Source organism: Bufo gargarizans, chromosome 2 (assembly GCF_014858855.1).
Source record: "Bufo gargarizans isolate SCDJY-AF-19 chromosome 2, ASM1485885v1, whole genome shotgun sequence".
In the NCBI taxonomy this organism is placed as follows: domain Eukaryota; kingdom Metazoa; phylum Chordata; class Amphibia; order Anura; family Bufonidae; genus Bufo; species Bufo gargarizans.
Window position 1 is genome coordinate 526,772,483 of NC_058081.1, and position 21,927 is coordinate 526,794,409.

A 21,927-nucleotide genomic window follows, 5' to 3' on the forward strand; every position below is an offset into this window, starting at 1 on the left:
ATAGGACACCTAAGTCACTTGCTCGGGTGATCTAGTGTACTGTAATTCCCCCTTCCTTGTTCTTCTGGGGTGAAATAATTTTGTTAATTCCCTGGTGGCCTACAGTAAATATCCCCGATCGGCACTCACTTTACACAGACCAATGCAAAATGCATGGGGGATGAATGATCGCTAGTACGATTGTTCATCCTCCAGGCAGTACGCATGTTGTCGGCCGACACATTCTCCTGTTTTTACGGGGAGATTTGATGGCAGCAAGGAATGATAACAGATCTGATCAGCTGACAAACAAGGATACCAGTGACTGGCTGCAGTGGTCACATGGGTAGACGGGATGTCATTACTGCAGCCATGTAAACAAGAACTGGCCTGTATTGTAAGATTGTCATTTTGTCACATTGCCTGCCTTTGCCCAAACTTTTTATGATCTCGGAATACCTCTTTAATAACTGGTGGTCTAGGGTGTAGAAGGGTAATTTATTTCAGGTGGTCTAGAATAAAAGGGAGCAGTCTAGGGTAGCAATCTAGGCTAAGATGGGTTATTATTCTATTCCCGAAATGTCTAGGGTAAAAATGGGGGTTAATGTCTGGTGGTCTCTGGTATAGGAGGGTTATTAATCTATTTCTCATGGTCTACTGTAAAAGAAAGTGTTAATACCTGGTGGTTTATAGTAAAAGGGCTCATGCACATGGAACAGAATGTCCGGCCATCTATAGAACAGTCCTATCCTATAGGACATGTTCTATACTTTTGCGGGTGCAGCGGAACAGACATTTGGATGCAGACAGCACATGGTGTACTGTCCGCATCTTTTGCGGCCCCATTGGAGTGAATGGGTTTGCATCTGAACTGCAAAAAATGCGGATCCGATGCAGACAAAAACAATGGTTGTGGGCATGAGCCCTAATGGGTTTTAATTTTATTCCTTGGGGGTCTAGGGTAAATGTGGCTGGTTGAGGGGTTATTCATTTTTTCCTAGTAGTTTAGGGTGAGGGTTATTGCCTGGCGGTTTACTTACCTCCAGGCTGTGTTGTGTCCCTAACAGGAGGCTGAACATGGCAAAAGGGACTATGGGACTATAAACATCCTCGCAGTTCTAGTTATTATTTATGGGGTGGGGTTTTCTTTTAGAATGGCCATAGACATTATATTCGGTCCGTATTCAAAATGGAAGCCTCAAAGAAGAAAAGGTGTCCCAAAGTCTTACAACCACAACGTCAAAATTCTGATTTGCCTTTGTTTTTGTGCTGGTGTCCAGCACTGGGATCCCATTGGTTTGTTGTTCCTGCAGGGTGATGTGGTCAGATTGTTTCATGCAGAACAGGAGAAGTTTCTGACTTGTGATGAATATGAGAAGAAGCAGCACATCTTTCTGAGGACAACGTTGCGCCAGTCGGCCACATCTGCCACGAGTTCGAAAGCCCTATGGGAAATAGAGGTGATTGTCATATGTCAGTACAGCCCTTCTATGAGAAAAACTTCTCATCCTGCTGCTTGACTGCGCGTAGCCAAATTTTATTTCTTTGACTTTGATGGAACACTTTTCCAGGGCAGTTGTACACTAGGTTACCTAGTTCCCACTAGTATGTTCAGGGTAATTAGTTTAGTGAAACTATTCCTAATTTGCATTCTTTATTTTACTCCAGAGCTGCATTCCTGAAATCTCAGCATCCTCTGCTTGTTTAGTATCTGCACAGAGCTTGCTTTGACGTGCTGTCTTTTCACCAGGCACTTTTAAAGTTATCTGTTATAGGTATAACTAATAGCCCCCTGTGGTAAAGAATAATGTAATGTATATACACAGTGACCACCAGAAGAATAGTGAGTGCAGCTCTGGAGTATAATACAGGATGTAACTCAGGATCGGTACAGGATAAGTAATGTATGTACACAGTGCTCCACCAGCAAAATAGAGAGCACAGCTCTGGAGTATAATACAGGATATAACAGGATAAGTAATGTATGTACACAGTGACTCCACCAGCAGAATAATGAGTGCAGCTCTGGAGTATAATACAGGATATAACAGGATCAGTACAGGATAAGTAATGTAATGTATGTACACAGTGACTCCACCAGTAGAACAGTGAGTGCAGCTCTGGAGTATAATACATGATGTAGCTCAGGATCAGTACAGGATAAGTAATGTAATATATGTAGACAGTGACTCCACTAGGAGAATAGCGATTGCAGCTCTGAAATATAATATAGAATATAACTCAGGATCAGTACAGGATAAGTAATGTATGTACACAGTGACTCCACCAGCAGAATAGTGAGTGCAGCTCTGGAGTATAATAAAGAATGTGACTCAGGATCAGTACAGGATAAATAATGAGTGTACACAGTGACTCCACCAGCTCAATAGTGAGTGCGGCTCTCGGGTATAGTACAGATTGTAACTCAGGATCAGTACAGGATAAGTAGCACAATCTAATTTATGTACACTACACACTGAATAGTGAAAGCAGCTCTAAAGTATAATATAGGCTATAAACACAATTGCTATTGGGGTGCTACATTATTCATTATTGATTCACTATGTCCCTTTAAATTCTGCAGGTTGTGCACCATGACCCTTGCCGGGGAGGCGCTGGCCAGTGGAACAGCTTATTTCGATTCAAGCACCTGGCTACTGGGAATTACCTTGCGGCAGAGGTGAGACACCTCCACCTTTTCAGTCCACTGTGTAGGCTTTATGCATATTTCTGATAACATCTCTATTATAGCCTTTGGTAATATTTGTGTAACTTACATAGTGTGGGAGAAGAAGCCCTTGTGTTCTTACCCTTCTCCCTCCCAAGTCTGACCTTTTACCTTTCCCACTCTTAGGGTCCATTCACACGTCCGTTGTTTGTTTCCTGATCTGTTCCATTTTTTGCTGAACAGATCTGGACCAGATCTGGACCCATTCATTTTCAATGGGTCCTGAAAAAAAACGGACAGCACAATGTCAGATTTTTTTTCAGGACCCATTGAAAATGAATGGGTCCAGATCTGGTCCAGATCTGTTCAGCAAAAAACGGAACAGATCAGGAAAGAAACAACGGACGTGTGAATGGACCCTAAGCTGAGTGTCACAACTTGATCCTGGTTCATTAAGATTTCCATATGACTTATCGGGACCCTTGTTGGGAAATGTGCTGAAGCTCCTGTAGTGTGTGTTATAAATGTGAAAACGGACTATATATATCTTTATTCTATGCTGAGATACAATCACCTGAAGTTCAAGTCTCCAAGTGTGAGGCTGCACTACTGAGAGATGTCATGGAGATATCATACGGATCACAATCACTGCTTTGGTATCTGAATGCAGGTCTCTGAGGAGTGGTTACAGTGCATATGGTCTTAGGCCATGTTTTGCTGCAGTTTATAACATTTGCACCTCTTCTTAGAGCCTGACAGCCGGGCGGCCCACGGATCTGTTTGTTCCGTCCTCCTCTCTTCCTTCCCCTCTCTCTTTACAGGAGATGCGTGGAAAGTTTTCCAATGTCACAGAGACTGCCTAGCACTACTTCGGCTTGTTGGCCGAGCACTGCCTGTGCTTGACCAAGGCCAAATGTGGCCCAGCTGCTGGTCTGCATTTGGGAAACTTGGCTGCAAATTTGCAGGGTGTTAATGGGGAGTCATGTCAGCAATGTATGCCAGCGAGGGAGCATCATAGAGAAGCGTCTGATATCTGTACACATGTGGATGTAAACATGTGACATAAAGTAGTCATCATGGGGGGCAGGGAGGGTTCAGGACACATGGTCAAGGATCCCATTAAATAGCATTACAGTCAGCCTGATAATGGGGCACTGTGGCTGTTATTGTTACGGGCCTGTCACTGTTTTAGTGACATTGTGATTTTAATTATGAGGCACTGTAGAAGTCTATTATGGAGGCACTTATCAGTGTAGAATGATTGTTATGGTGGTAGCGTACATGGATTTTCTAAGGGGGGTGCTGTACCCGTCACTGCTTTGGAGACAATGTAGCTACCTAGTTTGTTGATCACCTTTTCTAGCTCTTGTTATGGGGTTACAGTGGCAGTGCCTGTATCCTTCCTTTTTTACTATCCCCTGTATTTGAGAAGTATTTTCTGGGCACACATGAATGCTCGGTAGATAAAGGTGGTAGGTTACTGGTCTGCAACCTTTGGTGAAACTGCAACTCCCAACAGCGCCGTCAGTTACACCGCCGCTGAAGAGCCATTGGTTATACTATGATCAATATGTGAAATCACTAAGATTTCTTCATATATGGTTACCCCCCTTTTAGGTCTGCAATTTCATGTGAATCAACAAGCTTATTCCATGTAGGTGAATTCATTTTAGGAAGGGTGCCGAATCTCCAGTCCTGTATGGGGACTTACTGGAAGTACTCCATGCTATGGAGACCTATTGGCAATGCTGCAACGGTACATTTTCTTCTGTTGTCATACTCCAAGGCTTGTTAAAAAGTACGATCTTGCAGACTGAAAATGGCAATTTGTAAGCCTTCTACCTCCATCTAGTGGTGGAAGCACAGTATAGCGGGTGATGGACATAGAACATATTCCCCAGGGTTTTAGAATTGGGGAGGTATAAAAAAAAATGACAAGTAATCCAAACAAATGGGCAAACAGCGGGACAAAAAGAATGGGATGAGAAGTGCAATAGATACATGGTGCTATATAGAATAATAAAATAATATATATATATATATATATATATATATATATATATATAAAATGAGATCTAATAATAAAAATATATAAATGCAGCTGTATTAACCCATCACCTGGCCAGTATCTGAGCCAATATGGATATAAACTGTAGATTAATTTGACAAGTGCAACTAATATAGGAGGACCGGCCATGACATTTAATAATTGTACCTGTTAGTGCTGCTGGCCCCTGAGTATTGAGCTTTATTTTTATTGATAACCCCCATTCTGGAGCCATGTTCCCTGTTGGCGTTTGGTGCCATATATGATGACAGAATGTGGTTTGCCATGGGCTATCAACCACCTCTTATCTCTGCAGGTGGAGTGTACACTGTTCTATCAAGCAGAAGCCCAGCATGATCTTGTCAGATTTTCCTTATTTTTCCATTTTTAAGACCTAATTGTAGGACTTACCCTCTTGGGTTGACTCCCAGACTGGGGTCTTCCCTCAGCTTAGTCTTGTGAGATGACAAGGGCAAAGCGATGCGGTGCACTCCGAATACAGAGAAAAGATCTCGTAAACCACGCTCTGCTAACATATAGGGCGCCAAAAATTACCGGGGGACATAGCTCTGGTCTGGGGGTGTCTCTATGACTGAAATTTTTTTTTTATACAATATAGTGAAAGGGCTTTTTCCTCAGGATAGGTCTTTGGTATGAGATTGGTGCGGGTCCGACACCCAGCACTCTACTAATCAGCTATTTGTGGCACTGGAAAGCATCAATTTACGGTGTGGAGGCAGAGGTTTTATACATGGAGTCATTTTCGGCCACAGCCTAGTGTAGCTCAGCTTCCGTTAACTTGAATGGGAGCCGAGCTGCAGTACATAGTGTGCGGCGCTGTCTGCCTCCAGCTCCGTACACAAGTCCTCTTGTAAGGCGAGATATCTCTGGCCAGTTCAGTTTATGCACTGGTCGTGGACTTTGGTTATGTGACATAGGCCTCCGTGAAGAAATTATTTTTCAAGTTGTGCCAAAAACTGGAAAGGTCAGGCACAAGTCTAATAGCCTGGGGCAGTGATAATAGGTGCAGCACATAAGTCCTCACTTTTCTTCTTCTGTATATTCTTCTCCTGCTAGACAGTCTTGTGAGATGAACCTTGATTAGGGATGAGCGAATCGACTTCGGATCTTTCATCCGAAGTCGATTCGCTCATCCCCCAGTCCTGATAATTTGTTACAATGTATCAGTGCAGGTAGCATATATCAGTTTGGAGTCCAGGATATTTGGCTCACAGTGGATTGTCTACACTGGGTGCAATTGTAACAGATTCTCAGCTGAGAGAAGTATGTGGCTTTTTCCATGCACAGATTTGTAATTCAAGTCACAGAGGAAAAGGACGAGCATATTCCTTCTTGCCACGATTTCCTTATCGAAACTGTAAAGAGTGGCTGCTCACGGGTAAGGCTACTTTCACACCTGCGTTCAGTGCGGATCCATCTGGTATCTGCACAGACGGACCTGCATCTATAATGCAAACGCTTGTATCCGTTCAGAACGGATCCGTCTGCATTATTCTTTTTTTTAAAAAGTCTAAGTCAAAACGGATCCGTTCTGACTTACATTGAAAGTCAATGGGAGGTGGATCCGTTTTCAACTGCACCATATTGTGTCAGTGTAAACGGATCTGTCCCCATTGACTTACATTGTAAGTCAGGACGGATCAGTTTGGCTCCACATCGCCAGGCGGACACCAAAACGCTGCAAGCAGCGTTTTGTTGTCCGCATCCGGAGCGGAACGGAGGCAAACTGATGCATTCTGAACGAATCCTTATCCATTCAGAATGCATTGGGGCTAAACTGATCTGTTTTGAACTGTTTGTGAGATCTCTGAAACGGATCTCACAAACGGAATTCAAAACACCAGTGCGAAAGTAGCCTAAGGCTACTTTCACACTCGCGTTTTGGGCGGATCCGTCATGGATCTGCAAAAACTGATCCGTTACAATAACACAACCGCGTGCATCCGTCATGAACGGATCCATATGTATTAGGCTACTTTCACACTTGCGGCAGTATGATCCGGCGGGCAGTTCCGTCGTCGGCAGCGTTTTGGTGTCCGCCTCCAGAGCTAAATGGTGACTGAACGGAGGCAAACTGATGCATTCTGAGCGGATCCTTTTCCATTCAGAATGCATTAGGGCAAAACTGATCAGTTTTGGACCGTGGGAGCCCTGAACGGATCTCAGAAACGGAAAGCCAAAGCGCCAGTGTGAAAGTAGCCTCAGCCCCATTGAATGGAGCTACAACCATAGACCACAGCATGTAAACTGAAAAGTCTCTGCAAAAATCCAAGGGTCAGCCTCAGATTTCCACCGCCGATTCTGCGGCAAATACACCATGGACTTTTCCTTATAGACATGCCCCTCATCCAATGCCAAAAACATCCAACATGGCAAATGGCTGCTGGGTCCACAGGTGCTCTTATACAGTGTGAAAAATGGTGCAAAAGCCAACGTGCATGGATTTCTTGTGGAAAGAAAGGGCAGATGTGAAGTTTAAAGGGGTCCTATATATGGTAATAATAAGTTGGGGGAAGCTTTCTGATATCTACCTCACCCTGATTTTGCCCCTGTGTAGTGCACTACTTTGCACTATTCGCACACAGCTGAAAATCTGTTGCTGTCATCTGCATGGGCTTGTATTGGAGGCGTCACATTTATTTCTGTAAGCCTGTCCAGATAAGTGGGACCATTCGCAGGAATGTCTGCAGTAGGATCCAAACCTTGGCCGTCCAGATGTTGGGAAACGACAACTTTTAACTGAGAGGTGCTGTTTCCCTACATTTGGAGGCTATTGTCTTATCTTATAGTATAAGGTAAAACTGGAACCCGCCACTAGGTGGCAGTGCAGGCACACAACATAAACGCGCTGCGGGCTGAAAACCGATCAGTAAATCTTCCACTCATTACCCGGAGGATTATTTATAGGGACCTGAACCAGATCCAGGCAGCCCACCTGACACTGGCCCCCTTTAGAATATGATATGCCTGCACCTTCCAGATCAGCTCCGGCTCTGTGGCTCTTATTATTCATGGGTTTGGTGGCAGATGCTTTTGGATCTTTGTTTTGCTTTCTGGAAAGATATGTATATATTGCTTTACTATACTCTTCCTAAAGTGGGGGAGCAGGTGAGTGCAGCTCCCCCACTTCAGACAGGGGGAACTATAAGACGCCTGTACACAGGGAGCATGGAGAGCACCACGATGCAGGGCACAGACCCAGGTGGCTGCATAGGTGACCTAAAGGGGCCCATACACCCTCAATAGCTGATGGCAGAATGCTCGTTCATCTGACTGCTGTTTCTTCCGGCTTCCCCATACGCATACACGCTCCGACCCATCAGACACCTCCTGGAGGCTTACGTATGGGTGTTGAAATTCAACACGCCCAATCCCACCCGATCCTTCTTTCCCCCAGCAGATGTCATGAGCTCACCATACACTGAAAGGGGTTCTCCGGATAGGTCATCAATATCAGATCAGCGGGGGTCCGACACCTGGCACCACCGCCAGTCAGCTGTATAAGCGCATTCAGTGTGCACGTGCCGTCTCCCCTCTCTTCCGGCTCTGCTGCTGCTTTCCCATAGACCTACCAGCAGGAAGAGAGAAGGGAGACGGCACGTGCACACTGCGAGCGCCTTCCCTTCATACAGCTGATCGGTGGGGGTCCCGGTTGTCGGACCCCCGCTGATCTGATATTGATGACCTATCCTGAGGATAGGTCACCAATATTAAAAGCCCGGAGAACCCCTTTAAGATTGTATGCCAGTCATCTTCTTTCCCTCACAAGCCTGTGATTAGCCTGGAGGGGGTTTTCAGACTTCTCCGCCTTCCAGTAGACAATTCATTACAGATCTTAGCTGTGCTGTAATGGGGCAGAGCTGGCAAGCAGTTTCTGATCACAGGGAATATTCACAGTTTATCCGGATTTTAGAGTCTGTATACAGATATAATTCACAATTTTCACAATTTTGCTCCCCAACAGCTGTCCTGGACTCCAATAATAAGGGGAGGGGGGAGCGTTGTCATCAGTTAGTAGTTACTCTACAGTGATAGGTGTAAAGATGACACTTACCAGAAGGTTCTGAGAGAAACTTTCAAAATGCAGTAATGTCTGTACACAGGGACTCCACCAGCAGAATAGTGATTACAGCTCTGGAGTATAATACAGGATGTAACTCAGTATTAGTACAGGATAAGTAATGTATGTACACAGTGACTCCACAAGCAGAATAGTGAGTGCAGCTCTGGGGCATAATACAGGATGTAACTCAGGACCCGTACAGGATAAGTAATGTATGTACACAGGGACTCCACCAGCAAAATAGTGAGTGCAGCTCTGGAGTATAATACAGGATGTAACTCAGGATCAGTACAGGATGTATATACGCAGTGACTCCACCAGTAGAATAGTGAGTACAGCTCTGGAGTATAATACAGGATGTAACTCAGGATCAGTACAGGATAAGTAATGTAATGTATGTACACAGTGACTACACCAGCAGAATAGTGAGTACAGCTCTGGAGTATAATACAGGATGTAACTGAGGATCAGTACAGGATAAGTAATGTAGTGTATGTACATGACTGCAGCGGCAGAATAGTGAGTGCAGCTCTGGAATATCCTAATAGGAGAAAATCAGAATCGGCACAAGATCAGTAATTCAACCGTTATGCTAGAGGATAATGTAGCTGTATCCTTCTTAGCTGTGGGCCTTGCATATGGCTGAGGCAGCCAGACTTTTTCACCAGAGGCTGTAGCCAGGAAGGAAGCTGGGCACAATGTGATAATCACACAGTGGCTGGAGTTTTGCCATCAGTGAGATACGTTTCTTAGGAGCCTTATCTGTAGGATATCTGCAGCTTTTCTTTCCCCATTCCTCAGACTGCAGCCTATCCTGTAGTTGGTCACACCGCAGTACAATTAATGGAAGCTGCCTGCTGCGTAGGAAGGGCAGGTGGGAATGGGTGATGTGCCAGTAGGCTGCTGCTGATCACCCGCCATATGACCCAACACTGTTTGGGTGATAATCAGAGATCTGTTTAAAAAATTCCATTCAGGTGTTTGTTATAACTGGGTGATAACCAAGTTGGGCACAATTACAGTTCCCAGCATTCAGCTTTTCCAGACTCCTGAATGGCAAATCTGTGCAATTGTCTACTGATAAGTGTCTATATCACTGCCTAGCAGGCCAGATTCATGAGCTTCAGAAAGGTGAATGACATAGCCTGTGTTGATTTTCAACTAGGCTTACCAGAAGAGTAGATAGTAAAGGAGCTGTCTCACTTCAGTAAGTGGCATTTATCATGTAGAGAAAGTTAGTACAAGGCACTTACTAATGTATTGTGATTGTCCATATTGACATCTTTGCTGGCTGGATTCATTTTTCCATCACATTATACACTGCTCGTTTCCATGGTTACGACCACCCTGGAATCCATGAGTGGTGGTCGCGCTTGCACACTATAGGAAGAAGTCCCGACCTCTCTGGTGACCGGGACTGTGGAAGTGCATATAGGCTAGTGCTTTTTCCTATATTGTGCAAGCACGACCGCCACTGATGGATTGCAGGGTGGTCTGTAACAATGGAAACGAGCAGTGTATAATGTGATGGAAAAATGAATCCAGCCAGCAAAGGAAGAAATATGGATAATCACAATACATTAGTAAGTGCCTTGAATCAATCAGAACAGTAGAAAAAATCCAGCAGCCGGCTCAGGATAAAATCCAATTTCTTTATTTCTTCATGATAAAATCCATAGGCTGACCAGACAGGCAAGGTCTACGCGTTTCGACTGTACGTCTTAATCATGACCTTAAGACGTACAGTCGAAACGCGTAGCCCTTGTCTGTCTGGTCAGCCTATGGATTTTATAATGAAGAAATAAAGACACTGGATTTTATCCTGAGCCGGCTGCTGTTGTTTTTTTCTACTGTTCTGATTGATTCCTAATTTATCCGGGGTCCGTGCACGGCGAAGGAGGACGATGGGAGAGCTGAAATCGCTTTTTTTATATATATTAGTAAGTGCCTTGTATTAACTTCCTCTATACAAAAAAAATGCTGTTTGCTGAAGTGAGACAACCCCTTTAACTTTTAGGCCACATGCACAAACTGCATATTACATGCAGATTTTCCACACTGTGTATGCTGTCACTATTATTGCAGTGTATGCTGTCACTATTATTGTGTAGTGTATGGCTGTCACTATTATTGAGCGGTGTATGATGTCACTATTATTGTGTAGTGTATGGATGTCATGTCACTAATATTGTGCAGTGTATGATGTCACTATTATTAGCAGTGTGTGATGTCACTATTATTGTGTAGTGTATGGATGTCACTATTATCGGGCAGTGTATGATGTCACTATTATCGGGCAGTGTATGATGTCACTATTATTGGGCAGTGTATGATGTCACTATTATTAGCAGTGTGTGATGTCACTATTATTGTGTAGTGTATGGATGTCACTATTATCGGGCAGTGTATGATGTCACTATTATCGGGCAGTGTATGATGTCACTATTATTGGGCAGTATATGATGTCACTATTATTGGGCAGTGTATGTCTGTCACTATTATTGGGCAGTGTATGTCTGTCACTATTATTGGGCAGTGTATGTCTGTCACTATTATTGGGCAGTGTATGCTGTCACTATTATTGAGCGGTGTATGGCTGTCACTATTATTGTGCAGTGTATGATGTCACTATTATTGGGCAGTGTATGATGTCACTATTATTGGGCAGTGTATGATGTCACTATTATTGGGCAGTGTATGATGTCACTATTATTGGGCAGTGTATGATGTCACTATTATTGGGCAGTGTATGATGTCACTATTATTGGGCAGTGTATGATGTCACTATTATTGGGCAGTGTATGATGTCACTATTATTGGGCAGTGTATGGCTGTCACTATTATTGGGCAGTGTATGGTGTCACTATTATTGGGCAGTGTATGGTGTCACTATTATTGAGCGGTGTATGGCTGTCACTATTATTGGGCAGTGAATGATGTCACTATTATTGGGCAGTGTATGCTGTCACTATTATTGGGCAGTGTATGGCTGTCACTATTATTGGGCAGTGTATGGCTGTCACTATTATTGGGCAGTGTATGGCTGTCACTATTATTGGGCAGTGTATGGTGTCACTATTATTGGGCAGTGTATGGTGTCACTATTATTGGGCAGTGTATGCTGTCACTATTATTGGGCAGTGTATGATGTCACTATTATTGGGCAGTGTATGCTGTCGCTATTATTGGGCAGTGTATGGCTGTCGCTATTATTGGGCAGTGTATGGCTGTCGCTATTATTGGGCAGTGTATGCTGTCACTATTATTGGGCAGTGTATGCTGTCACTATTTATTGGGCAGTGTATGGCTGTCACTATTATTGTGCAGTGTATGATGTCACTATTATTGGGCAGTGTATGGATCTCACTATTATTGGGCAGTGTATGCTGTCACTATTATTGGGCAGTGTATGATGTCACTATTATTGGGCAGTGTATGCTGTCACTATTATTGGGCAGTGTATGCTGTCACTATTATTGGGCAGTGTATGGATCTCACTATTATTGGGCAGTGTATGCTGTCACTATTATTGGGCAGTGTATGATGTCACTATTATTGGGCAGTGTATGATGTCACTATTATTGGGCAGTGTATGCTGTCACTATTATTGGGCAGTGTATGCTGTCACTATTATTGGGCAGTGTATGCTGTCACTATTATTGGGTGGTCTGTGGCTGTCACTGTAATTCAGATTAAAAAAATCAAAAGTATATAACCAATAAAAACAATATAATGTATTTCTCATTGACCATCCCTGTACAAATATCTTAAATATTGCAGCTTCCATTTCATTTCAGTTTGAAGTTTCTATAAAACATCTTCAGATTCCCCTTTGGGCACTTTGTAACATTTTAAGGAGGCATATAAAGCACATTAACAGTGATCTGAGCGCCAACAAGAAGCCGATGGCATGATTTATATACTTTGAGTTTAATAATTAGACTGAAACTTTTTCTTTCTTTGACCACTTGTGCCCCCTACTGAGCGCTGCGATGCCAGGTCACGCCTAGCCTGATCACAGCGCTCAGTAAGTATGTAGCATTGGGGCCATTAAGACGGGAGTAGAGGCGTTATTAGCACGCCAAACGTTCCTTATGGCTGACCCCTGTCCCTGCATCATCTCATCATGTAAAGGATGATGCTGCTCAATGTGTGTAAATTACAAGTAACACAATTTTGTCTTTTGTTTCAGATGAACCCAGATTATCGGGATGTCAGCGATGGCAAAGTTACCGTAAGTCTGTGATTATGCCTTGAATGTATAGCATCCTGTTATTTTAAGGGAAACTTTCCACACAAAGAATTCCTCTTCCAATAAAAAGGGTTGCCCCCCTTTTTGTTAGAAGGAATCCGCGACCATAAGCTGATCGCAGGAGTTCCCGCTACTGGGTCCACGAGAAATCAGCTGTGTTCTGTTGAAGTACCTTACAGCAAGTGGTCAGCCTCCTTACAGCACCTCCACAGGTGAAATTAAGTATTACATGCTTCCCTTTGAAATAAGTGAGCTGGCTATGAGAGACGCTCCTTGTAGCTGCTTTTCACTCCAGATAAATGAGTATGGTCCTGAACAATTGAACCCCTGCTATACAAAACCCCTGGGGTGCGCCATCATATCCAGTACCACTTAAGGCAATGATGTGTCTATGTATAGAACCATATCCGTCTGGTGATACACTTTTGGAAAGCAGGTATTGCATATGGTGATATCCCGGCTTTGTCTATGCCACTTCATGTGTGGAATACACTTCTGGTAAGGTCCCTGTGAGAAGCCCTTTTGGTCCCTGGCGTGACTGCCGGTAAGGATTCTTTATTTTATATGGTTTATACTTCTGACAAAAGGGGAAGTAATCACATTTATTTAACACCTGGTCATTGCCATGGCATCTAAATGGTTAACAGAGGGAGGTGTTCCCTCTGTGACATCATCAGTAACCCAATGACAATGTTCTCGGGGTGCGCCATTTAACTACACCTTTTAAGCCTTGCTAGAATTTGCTTTCAGCCATTATGCTGGTATGTATAAAACAGTGCAATATTAATGTATTACAGTGTTTTATAAAACAATAGAGGTAATGAGGGAGCTTAAAATATAACTTTTACTGATAAACCGTTTTAAAAGAAAAAGCGCCACGTACAGATAATGAGTTAAATATGGCTTAAAAAGTATGGAACAATCTTACCATTCCGACGCAACCCTGATAGGGACCAACCGAGCGCAGTAAAGAAAATGCACCACGTCTGGGCTGGTTATTAGGTGTGGTTGTTTGTCGTTTCAAGATGAAGACAGTGCAGGGAACCAATATCCCTAATGATCCCTGAATGGGGATAGGGGCATTGCTATTGTTACCCTGCCTGTCTATACAGCGTTCCTACCCCGCAAGGGGCGGCCCTTTCCGGATACCTTACCCTAGAATAGGGGGGTATCCATATTGTGCCCTATAGGATAGTTCCTGACGTGTCACGTTTCAAGTGGTCTATCATCAGGGGAATAATTCAAGGTAGATACAAAAGGAGCGGGACAACAGTGCTCCCTTGTAGGTGGAAGACCCCACAAGTTGCTGGGGGGCACCTCTGGGGCAGCTGAAACAATGCCTTCAGCTGCACCTTTTATACAATCAATCAAGGAAGCGCATGTTCAAGTGCCCTAGTGGGACTACAAAAATAGTTTTATAGGATATTAGAAAATACAAAGAGAACCAAAGAGTAAAAGATGCTAAAAACTAATTTTCTGCTTTCATCGTGTAAAAATTAAACAAACAGTAAAAAAAAAAAATGCTGATAAATTGCAACAGCAGAATTATTGTTTTTTGTATCCCTCTGCCCAAGAAACAAAGTAAAAAAGTTGTATGAATAAATAAAAAAGACAACTCTTCCTGCAAAAAACAAGCTATCACACGTCAAATGATAGGAAAGTAATCGCATGGGTCTTTGAATGTTGCAACAGAAAACTTTTTCTTTGTTTTTTAGAACAAGTTGTAAATATAAATTTGGTGTCCCTGTAACTGAATCTCCACAAAGTACTTTTTCCCCCAACTAAAACAAAGGATCTCACGGAAATGGCTAAAACTGATGCAAAGTGAACATAAAGTTTGCTCAAAATAAAGTCTCCATTTTTTTGTTGTTTTCTGTTCTTCTGATGGACCAGAAGAACGGAAAACAAAACATTGATGTGAACCCAGCCTAATTTATTAAACTTGGAGAGAGGGAACGGTTACAGTATGTGGCGGTGGTGGTGGGGGGTAGTGTCAATGCAGTAGCGAAAACTAGGATTCACGGTTCCATGAATCCCTAGTAGAAGTTGGTACTGGTCCTAGGAGATGAAGAAAAAATAAAATGTAGCGGAACATTCTGTCAGCAGAGCGGTACCGGGTGTTTTAGGTCTGCAACTGCTCTTTAAAGTGGACAGGGTCATCATTAACCCTGCTCTCTATAACCGTTCAGTCCTGCCGGCACGTGACCACCAGGTTCCAGCCATCACTGATGCTTCACCAGAGCTGGAAGGCCACAGGCTACTGGTCTTGGCGTTACATTTTTCATGGTAGAGAAAATGAACCACGATGTGTAATACTTTGGCGTAATGACTGAAGAGCACAGAAATCGTCCTTTATTCCCCAAGGATGTTTGTGCCAGATCACTGACTTGTGATGTACGATACATCTATATCTGCGGCATCTGGTGACAGTTCACCTCACCGTATCGGAGCACGCTCCTCGTGGAGAAGGCTGCTGCCTGCTTGAATCCTCATAGAGCCTCTTTGTATCCCTGCAGCTCCATGCCATCTGGCCGCAGCACAGAGACCTTATTTTGTACCTCTCTAGAGAGCTAGAGTTTCATCCCAGCGGTGACAAAATCCAGAAGTCTACTCTCTCTCCACTTTTACCACTTGCATTACTTGAAGGAGCCACGCAACCTAAAAAAGCGGCATAGCGTAATAAGAGGAGCAGCTGGTATCATTCACTCATACCGATGTCATTGTGTCAGGACCGCAGATCTGGGACGTAAAGTTACGACCACACCAGGCTTTCTGCACTCATCTCATTGACTACTGTTAGCCTGATTGCGTTCAACTGGGGCATCTTCGTTCAGATGTTAAAATCGTATTTAGCGCTTTCTTAGTTATCTCTGCTTTCAGGAAAAGTGAGTGGTCACCCAGCTTTCCCAGATTCCTGAGCAGCTAGTCTGACTCTGCGGTGATGCATCCCAGTAGGATATGCCGTTGCACTCACCCAGTTTGGCCAAGAATGGATATAGCTAAAAAGAAGATGAACTGAATTTTGTAATAATTTTAAGGAAAATAAAGAATTTACATTTTTTTATATTAAGGGGAAAATCCAGCTTAAGGTTCAGCATTCCCATTAAGGGTTAATCTTGCTGGGGGAATCGGCACGCTCAGTATAACGATGAAGCTGCCAAGTCCTCTGCTGCCTCCTCGGCTGAGTCAGCTCGGGGAGCACATAGACTGTGTCTTCCAGGGCGTCTCGAGAGCTGGCGCGTGATGTCTCCGCTAAAAATGGGGATGACTCACGAGTGAGTCAATAACCAAGGTGTTTGTGGAAGCTGGAGGCTTCACAGGGGTTTCCAGTGCGAGCAGAGGAATGAATTCACTTGTCTGCTGAGACACCCACTGCTCCCCGAAACACCCCCTCATCGCTAATGACTCATTTTGCCCCAATTCACCCCACAGCTCGCCACGCTAAATATATAACCTCAAGCGCACAATAAAAATCAGGATCAGTTCCATCAATGGCCCGGCTTTATCGTGCTATCCAAACCAGTTACAGGAACCTCCTTAAAAAAAAAATAATAATAATAAAATGCTTAATGCAATGAATTAACATCACTTAGATCAAAACGCGTGAGCATTTTTTTCATGGGGGGATGCTGTGACAGGTTTCCACAATAAAACTGCGTTGCACTTTCGGATGCGGTAAACTGACTATAATAATAGACATCAACTGCATAATAATATACTCTTTATTTCACTGTCTCACCATTTTCAAGATCTCTGCTTGCTGGTAGTGAATGGGAACATTTCTACTTTTATTCCGAACCTGAAAACCCGTTGTAACTTAATCCATCTCAGAGCTGAGGGTTTGTTACAGGTGCATCCAGTCTAGACAAACCTCTGTGGGGTAAACACATGATCAGCACAGATCTCTCTCTTGTCCTGATAGTTTGTTACAGTGTCTCAGTGCAGGTAAAATGTATCAGTTTGGAGTTTGCACGGTTTATGTCACATATGATAGTCTGGACTGGATACAATTGTAACAGACCTTCAGCTGTAGAAAGTAATAGACTATATTCACTTTTCCATGCTTCTTCCAGAAAGAGGGAGAAATACCAGTGTCCAAGAGAAAGTGGACGGCAGGGGAGAAGATCATGTTCGCTCTGGTTTCAGTGCCTCATGGAAATGATATTGCGTCTCTCTTTGAACTGGATGCCACCACCCTACAGAGGGCAGATTGCCTGGTGCCAAGGTAATACTTGGTGGCTGGGGACCCATATGTGAATAATGGACTCCAAAGCAATCTCTCTGTCCGTCTGTCTATGTCCCCAGAAAGTAAGTAGAGTACGGTACACCTGACGAATGCCACTATACCGCTATCCAACCAACCATAACTAAACAAAGATATGCCATAAATGTCCCAAAGAAGTGGGTCCCACCTCCAGAAGCTGCCCTTATCTCGAGATCAGTGCCTCATCTTGTGGTCGCAGTGACTGTGGTGGGGAAGGGGGGATGTGGATGCTATTAGGAATACTGCCAATAGCCAAGTAAGCATCGGACCCCACTCTGTAGACAGGTTGGGTCCTAGAGGTGGGCGGTGGATATGCCATAAAGGTCCTCATTATCCTGTGTTCTCTTTTGTTTTCTTGACATTCTGTCTAATTTATCTGCAGGAACTCGTACGTCCGACTGCGGCATCTGTGTACGAACACTTGGGTAACCAGCACCAGTATACCTATTGATACAGATGAGGAGAGACCGGTTATGCTAAAGGTATGGAACATGTCCAGGTTACTGGCTCTTCAGAAGTCTTCATCTTCATACAGTAACTTAGTACCTTCTAGATTTTGGTTAGACATTCACTTATACTCATTAGGGGTCACATTAAAGAGTATCTGTCAGCAGGATCGACCCTATTAAACCAGATATACCGTCAAGCAGGGTTGATCCTGTCGATTCAAACAACACCTTATCTATGGTTCTATGTTTTTATTAATTAGCAAATGAGGTCATTATAGCACTGAGGGGCGGGCCTGTGCCCTCGGAGTACCATATTGTCATTACTTCACAGCTCCCGCCGGTCCCCTCCTTCCTTGATTGACAGGCCTTTGCCATTGTTCCAGGTATTGGCGCATGTGCAGAGGAGCAGTGCAGATGCCTACTGCGTAAGTGCTGATGACATAAAAAAACTCCCACAAGTGGAGGCAGCGGCTTCCGACAGAAGAGTAGAGCAGAGCTGTTGGGAGAATATGCTTGACTCCGAAGCCACTGCCTCCACTTCCCAGTGTGAGCCAACATCATTGGTACACGCACAAGTATATACTGCAGGTTCTCTGCACACGTGCCAATACCTGAAACACCTCTGCGGGCGCAAGAGTACAAGACCAGGCCAGATTTCTGATCATGTCAAACAAAGGGAAGTGGGGAGTGGCCCGGAGCTGTAAGGTGATGATATGGTGCTTCGAGGGCTCAGGCTGGTCCCTCAGTGCTCCAATGACATTTGCATTTTAATAATAACGTAAATTTCTCTAGAACAGGAACCCGCAGGACCAGAAGTAAGGTTTTGAATCAGCATGATCAAATCTACCGGACTGTATGCCTGTTGTCATAGCATTGGCCCTGCTGACAGATACTCTTCAACGAAAAATGTTGTCACGCATTATCATTAGCTTATTTTTATTTTTTCCTTATTTTTGCTAATTTTTCAGTTTTTTACTGATCACATTCTTTCACCAGATTGGAACCTGCCAGACGAAGGAAGACAAAGAGGCATTTGCTATCATTTCTGTCCCTCTTTCTGAAGTGCGGGATTTGGATTTCGCTAATGATGCCAATAAAGTTTTAGCCTCGACAGTAAAGAAAATGGAGTATGGAAACATCACGCAGAATGAGCGGAGGTCAGATATTTCTCAGAAATGATATTACAGCACAAGGCTGCGCAGGTTAAACTTCCATGTGCTCACGTATCTTGTTGAGCTCTTATTCTGCACAGTTTATTTTCCAGAGCAGCTCTTTCTACTGTGCCCCTCGACGACCACTATTAAATTATGGAGTTCTTACAAGTCCCCCTAATACTAACTTACCTACCAATCCTTGCTGTCTTGCATGTTATAATGACTACTCAAGGGGCTGGCATTGCATTATCTAACCACTAGGGGCACTATTCTTTGTGAGTCGATGATTATTTTTTCCTTTTCTTTTGGCTAATGAACAAACATGGACACGTCTTCTCATGTAATCAAATTCGGAAAATTCATCTTGAAATCTCTATTTAAAGTTGCTATATGTTTCACTTCCTTCTGGGATTTGCGCCCCCACCTATCCCTTGGTTGAACTTGATGGACGTTTGTCTTTTTTCAACCGTATTAACTATGTAACTGTGTTAAATATAGAGAAGGTATGCCCCTCTGGTTGGTGGCATCTGCACAACTTTAGTAAACTAGAAAGAGTTGTCCAGGCCAAAGGGTCACGCCATTTCCCATATGTGGGTGCCTTAAATCCTGGGTTAACGTGTGTGGGCCTGTCCATTGGTAGGATTGTGGGGGAGCTCCTTTAGATTTCCACTCTGGTGCCTTCTTCAGTCATTTTGGATTTACTCTATTCAGGTTTGTTACTAAACTTTTGGAGGATCTGATATTCTTTGTGGCTGGAGTTCCTAATAACGGGCAGGAAGTGCTGGATGTCGTGGTCACCAAACCCAACCGTGAGAGACAAAAGTTAATGAGGGAGCAGAATATTTTAGCACAGGTAAGAGGACCTTAGGACTGAAAATGAGAAGTAGCATGGCTTTATGCTCACGTTTTTTTTCTTCCATTTTCTACAGATTTTTGGAATCTTGAAGGCACCATTTAAAGACAAGGCTGGTGAAGGCTCCATGCTTCGTCTTGAAGATCTGGGAGATCAGAGATATGCCCCCTACAAGTATATACTTCGTCTGTGCTACAGACTTCTGAGACACTCACAACAAGACTATCGCAAGAACCAGGTGACTGCAAGGATCGTCTGAAAATGGGAATTAGCTCATTTTACATTTAGTGGCTTCACATGCATGGTCATTCTCAGTTAACATCAGTGGGGTATCCCTTTAACCCTAATTTATTTTACAGTAACAGCCTTTTGGTATTGTGTTATTTACTCACATCTCCTGTCAGAGATGTAATGTATGTACACAGTGACTCCACCAGCAGAATAGTGAGTGCAGCTCTGAAGTATAATACAGGATGTAACTCAGGATCAATACAGGATGAGTAATGTAATGTATGTACACAGTGACTTCACCAGCAGAATAGTGAGTGCAGCTCTGGAGTATAATACAAGATGTAACTCTGTATCAGTACAGGATAAAATATGTAATGTATATGCACAGTGACTCCACCGGCAGAATGATGAGTGCAGCACCGGAGTATGATATAAGATGTAACTCAGGATAAGTACAGGATAAGTAATGTATTGAAGGTACACAATGACTCCACCAGCAGAATTGTGAGTTCAGCTCTGGAGCATACTACAGGCCGTAATCCAGGATGGTTACCAGATAAGGCATGTAATGTATGTACACAATGACTCCATCAGCAGAATAGTGAGTGCAGCTCTGGAGTATAATACAGGCTATAATTTAGGATGGGTACCAGATAAGGAATGTGACATGTGTACTCAGTGAATATTTACTTTATGTTGCTCCTTGATATTCTCTTTTCAAACCAAAGTTTATACAATTCTTCTTTGTTCCAGTCATGTGTCTCTCATAACTTTGTTATACTGACATAGAAACAGCCTTATCTTCTCACAAGTTGGCTGTGTTGGCCTCAGGGCCTGAGCACTCATTTTTGCATTAGTCCAGGCTAGGCAAGGAGCTGCTCGCTGTGTGGGGGGCAGTGTAATATTCGGGTGAGCTGCTCCTCTCCTATACTGACACAACGCCTCGTGTCTACATCCAGGAATATATTGCAAAGCATTTCTGCATCATGCAATCACAGATTGGCTACGACATACTGGCAGAAGACACAATTACGGCTCTGCTACACAACAACCGGAAATTGCTGGAAAAGCACATCACAGCCAAAGAGATTGAGACTTTTGTCAATTTATTAAGACGCAACAGAGAACCCAGGTCAGTGATCTGACAATATTGTACAGGGACAGTGACGAACTCATTGTCACATTTCTGTGATATATTCCATAGCAGCATCATATATAACTGTACATATGTGTCATTGTCCTGCCTGTATCCCAAGAGTCACTGTGTCATTGTCCTGTACCCCACGTTTCAGTGTGTTATTGTTCTATACTGTTGTAGTACTGGATTACCATAAATCCCATTTCCACCCTACAGATTCCTGGATTATCTATCAGATCTGTGTGTTTCTAACACAACTGCAATCCCTGTGACTCAAGAGCTCATCTGCAAGTTTATGCTGAGCCCAGGAAATGCTGATATTCTCATCCAGACCAAGTAGGTTTTATTGAATTTCCTTCCTGATAAATGCCATTTGCTGAAGTGAGACAACCCCCTTTAATGAGCCTGAAGCATAACTAGTGTTGTTCTGTACACAATAAAATAAGCGCGTATACTAGACACCTGTCAAATAAGGAAATGAGAGAACCCTTTAAAGCAGTACCTGCAATAACTTCTAGAATATTGTCTCTTATGCAAGAGAATATATCTACTTATATACTGCCTTATATGCAAGAATATAACTTCTATACTACTGCCCCCTATGCGCAAGAGTACAGTATAACCACTATAATACTGTTCTCTTTGTACATGAATATAACAACTATAATACTACCCCTGTGTACAAGAATATATCTACTATAATACTGCATCCTATGTACAAGAAAATAACTACTATAGTAATGCCTCCTATGTACAAGAAAATAACTACTATAATAATTCTCCTATGTACAAGAATATAACTACTATA

At 43.3% G+C, this 21,927-nt stretch overlaps 1 protein-coding gene across 1 annotated transcript in view; it reads left to right on the forward strand.

The window, feature by feature from the left end:
* Positions 1 to 21,927, forward strand: part of ITPR2 (inositol 1,4,5-trisphosphate receptor type 2) — a 372,015-nt gene that overhangs the window by 133,279 nt on the left and 216,809 nt on the right. The window contains 10 exon segments of the mRNA XM_044281452.1: positions 1,293 to 1,439; positions 2,564 to 2,659; positions 12,971 to 13,012; positions 17,104 to 17,255; positions 17,677 to 17,776; positions 18,740 to 18,900; positions 19,609 to 19,750; positions 19,827 to 19,988; positions 20,941 to 21,113; positions 21,336 to 21,455. Of these exon segments, the coding sequence (XP_044137387.1) occupies positions 1,293 to 1,439; positions 2,564 to 2,659; positions 12,971 to 13,012; positions 17,104 to 17,255; positions 17,677 to 17,776; positions 18,740 to 18,900; positions 19,609 to 19,750; positions 19,827 to 19,988; positions 20,941 to 21,113; positions 21,336 to 21,455 (1,295 nt within the window).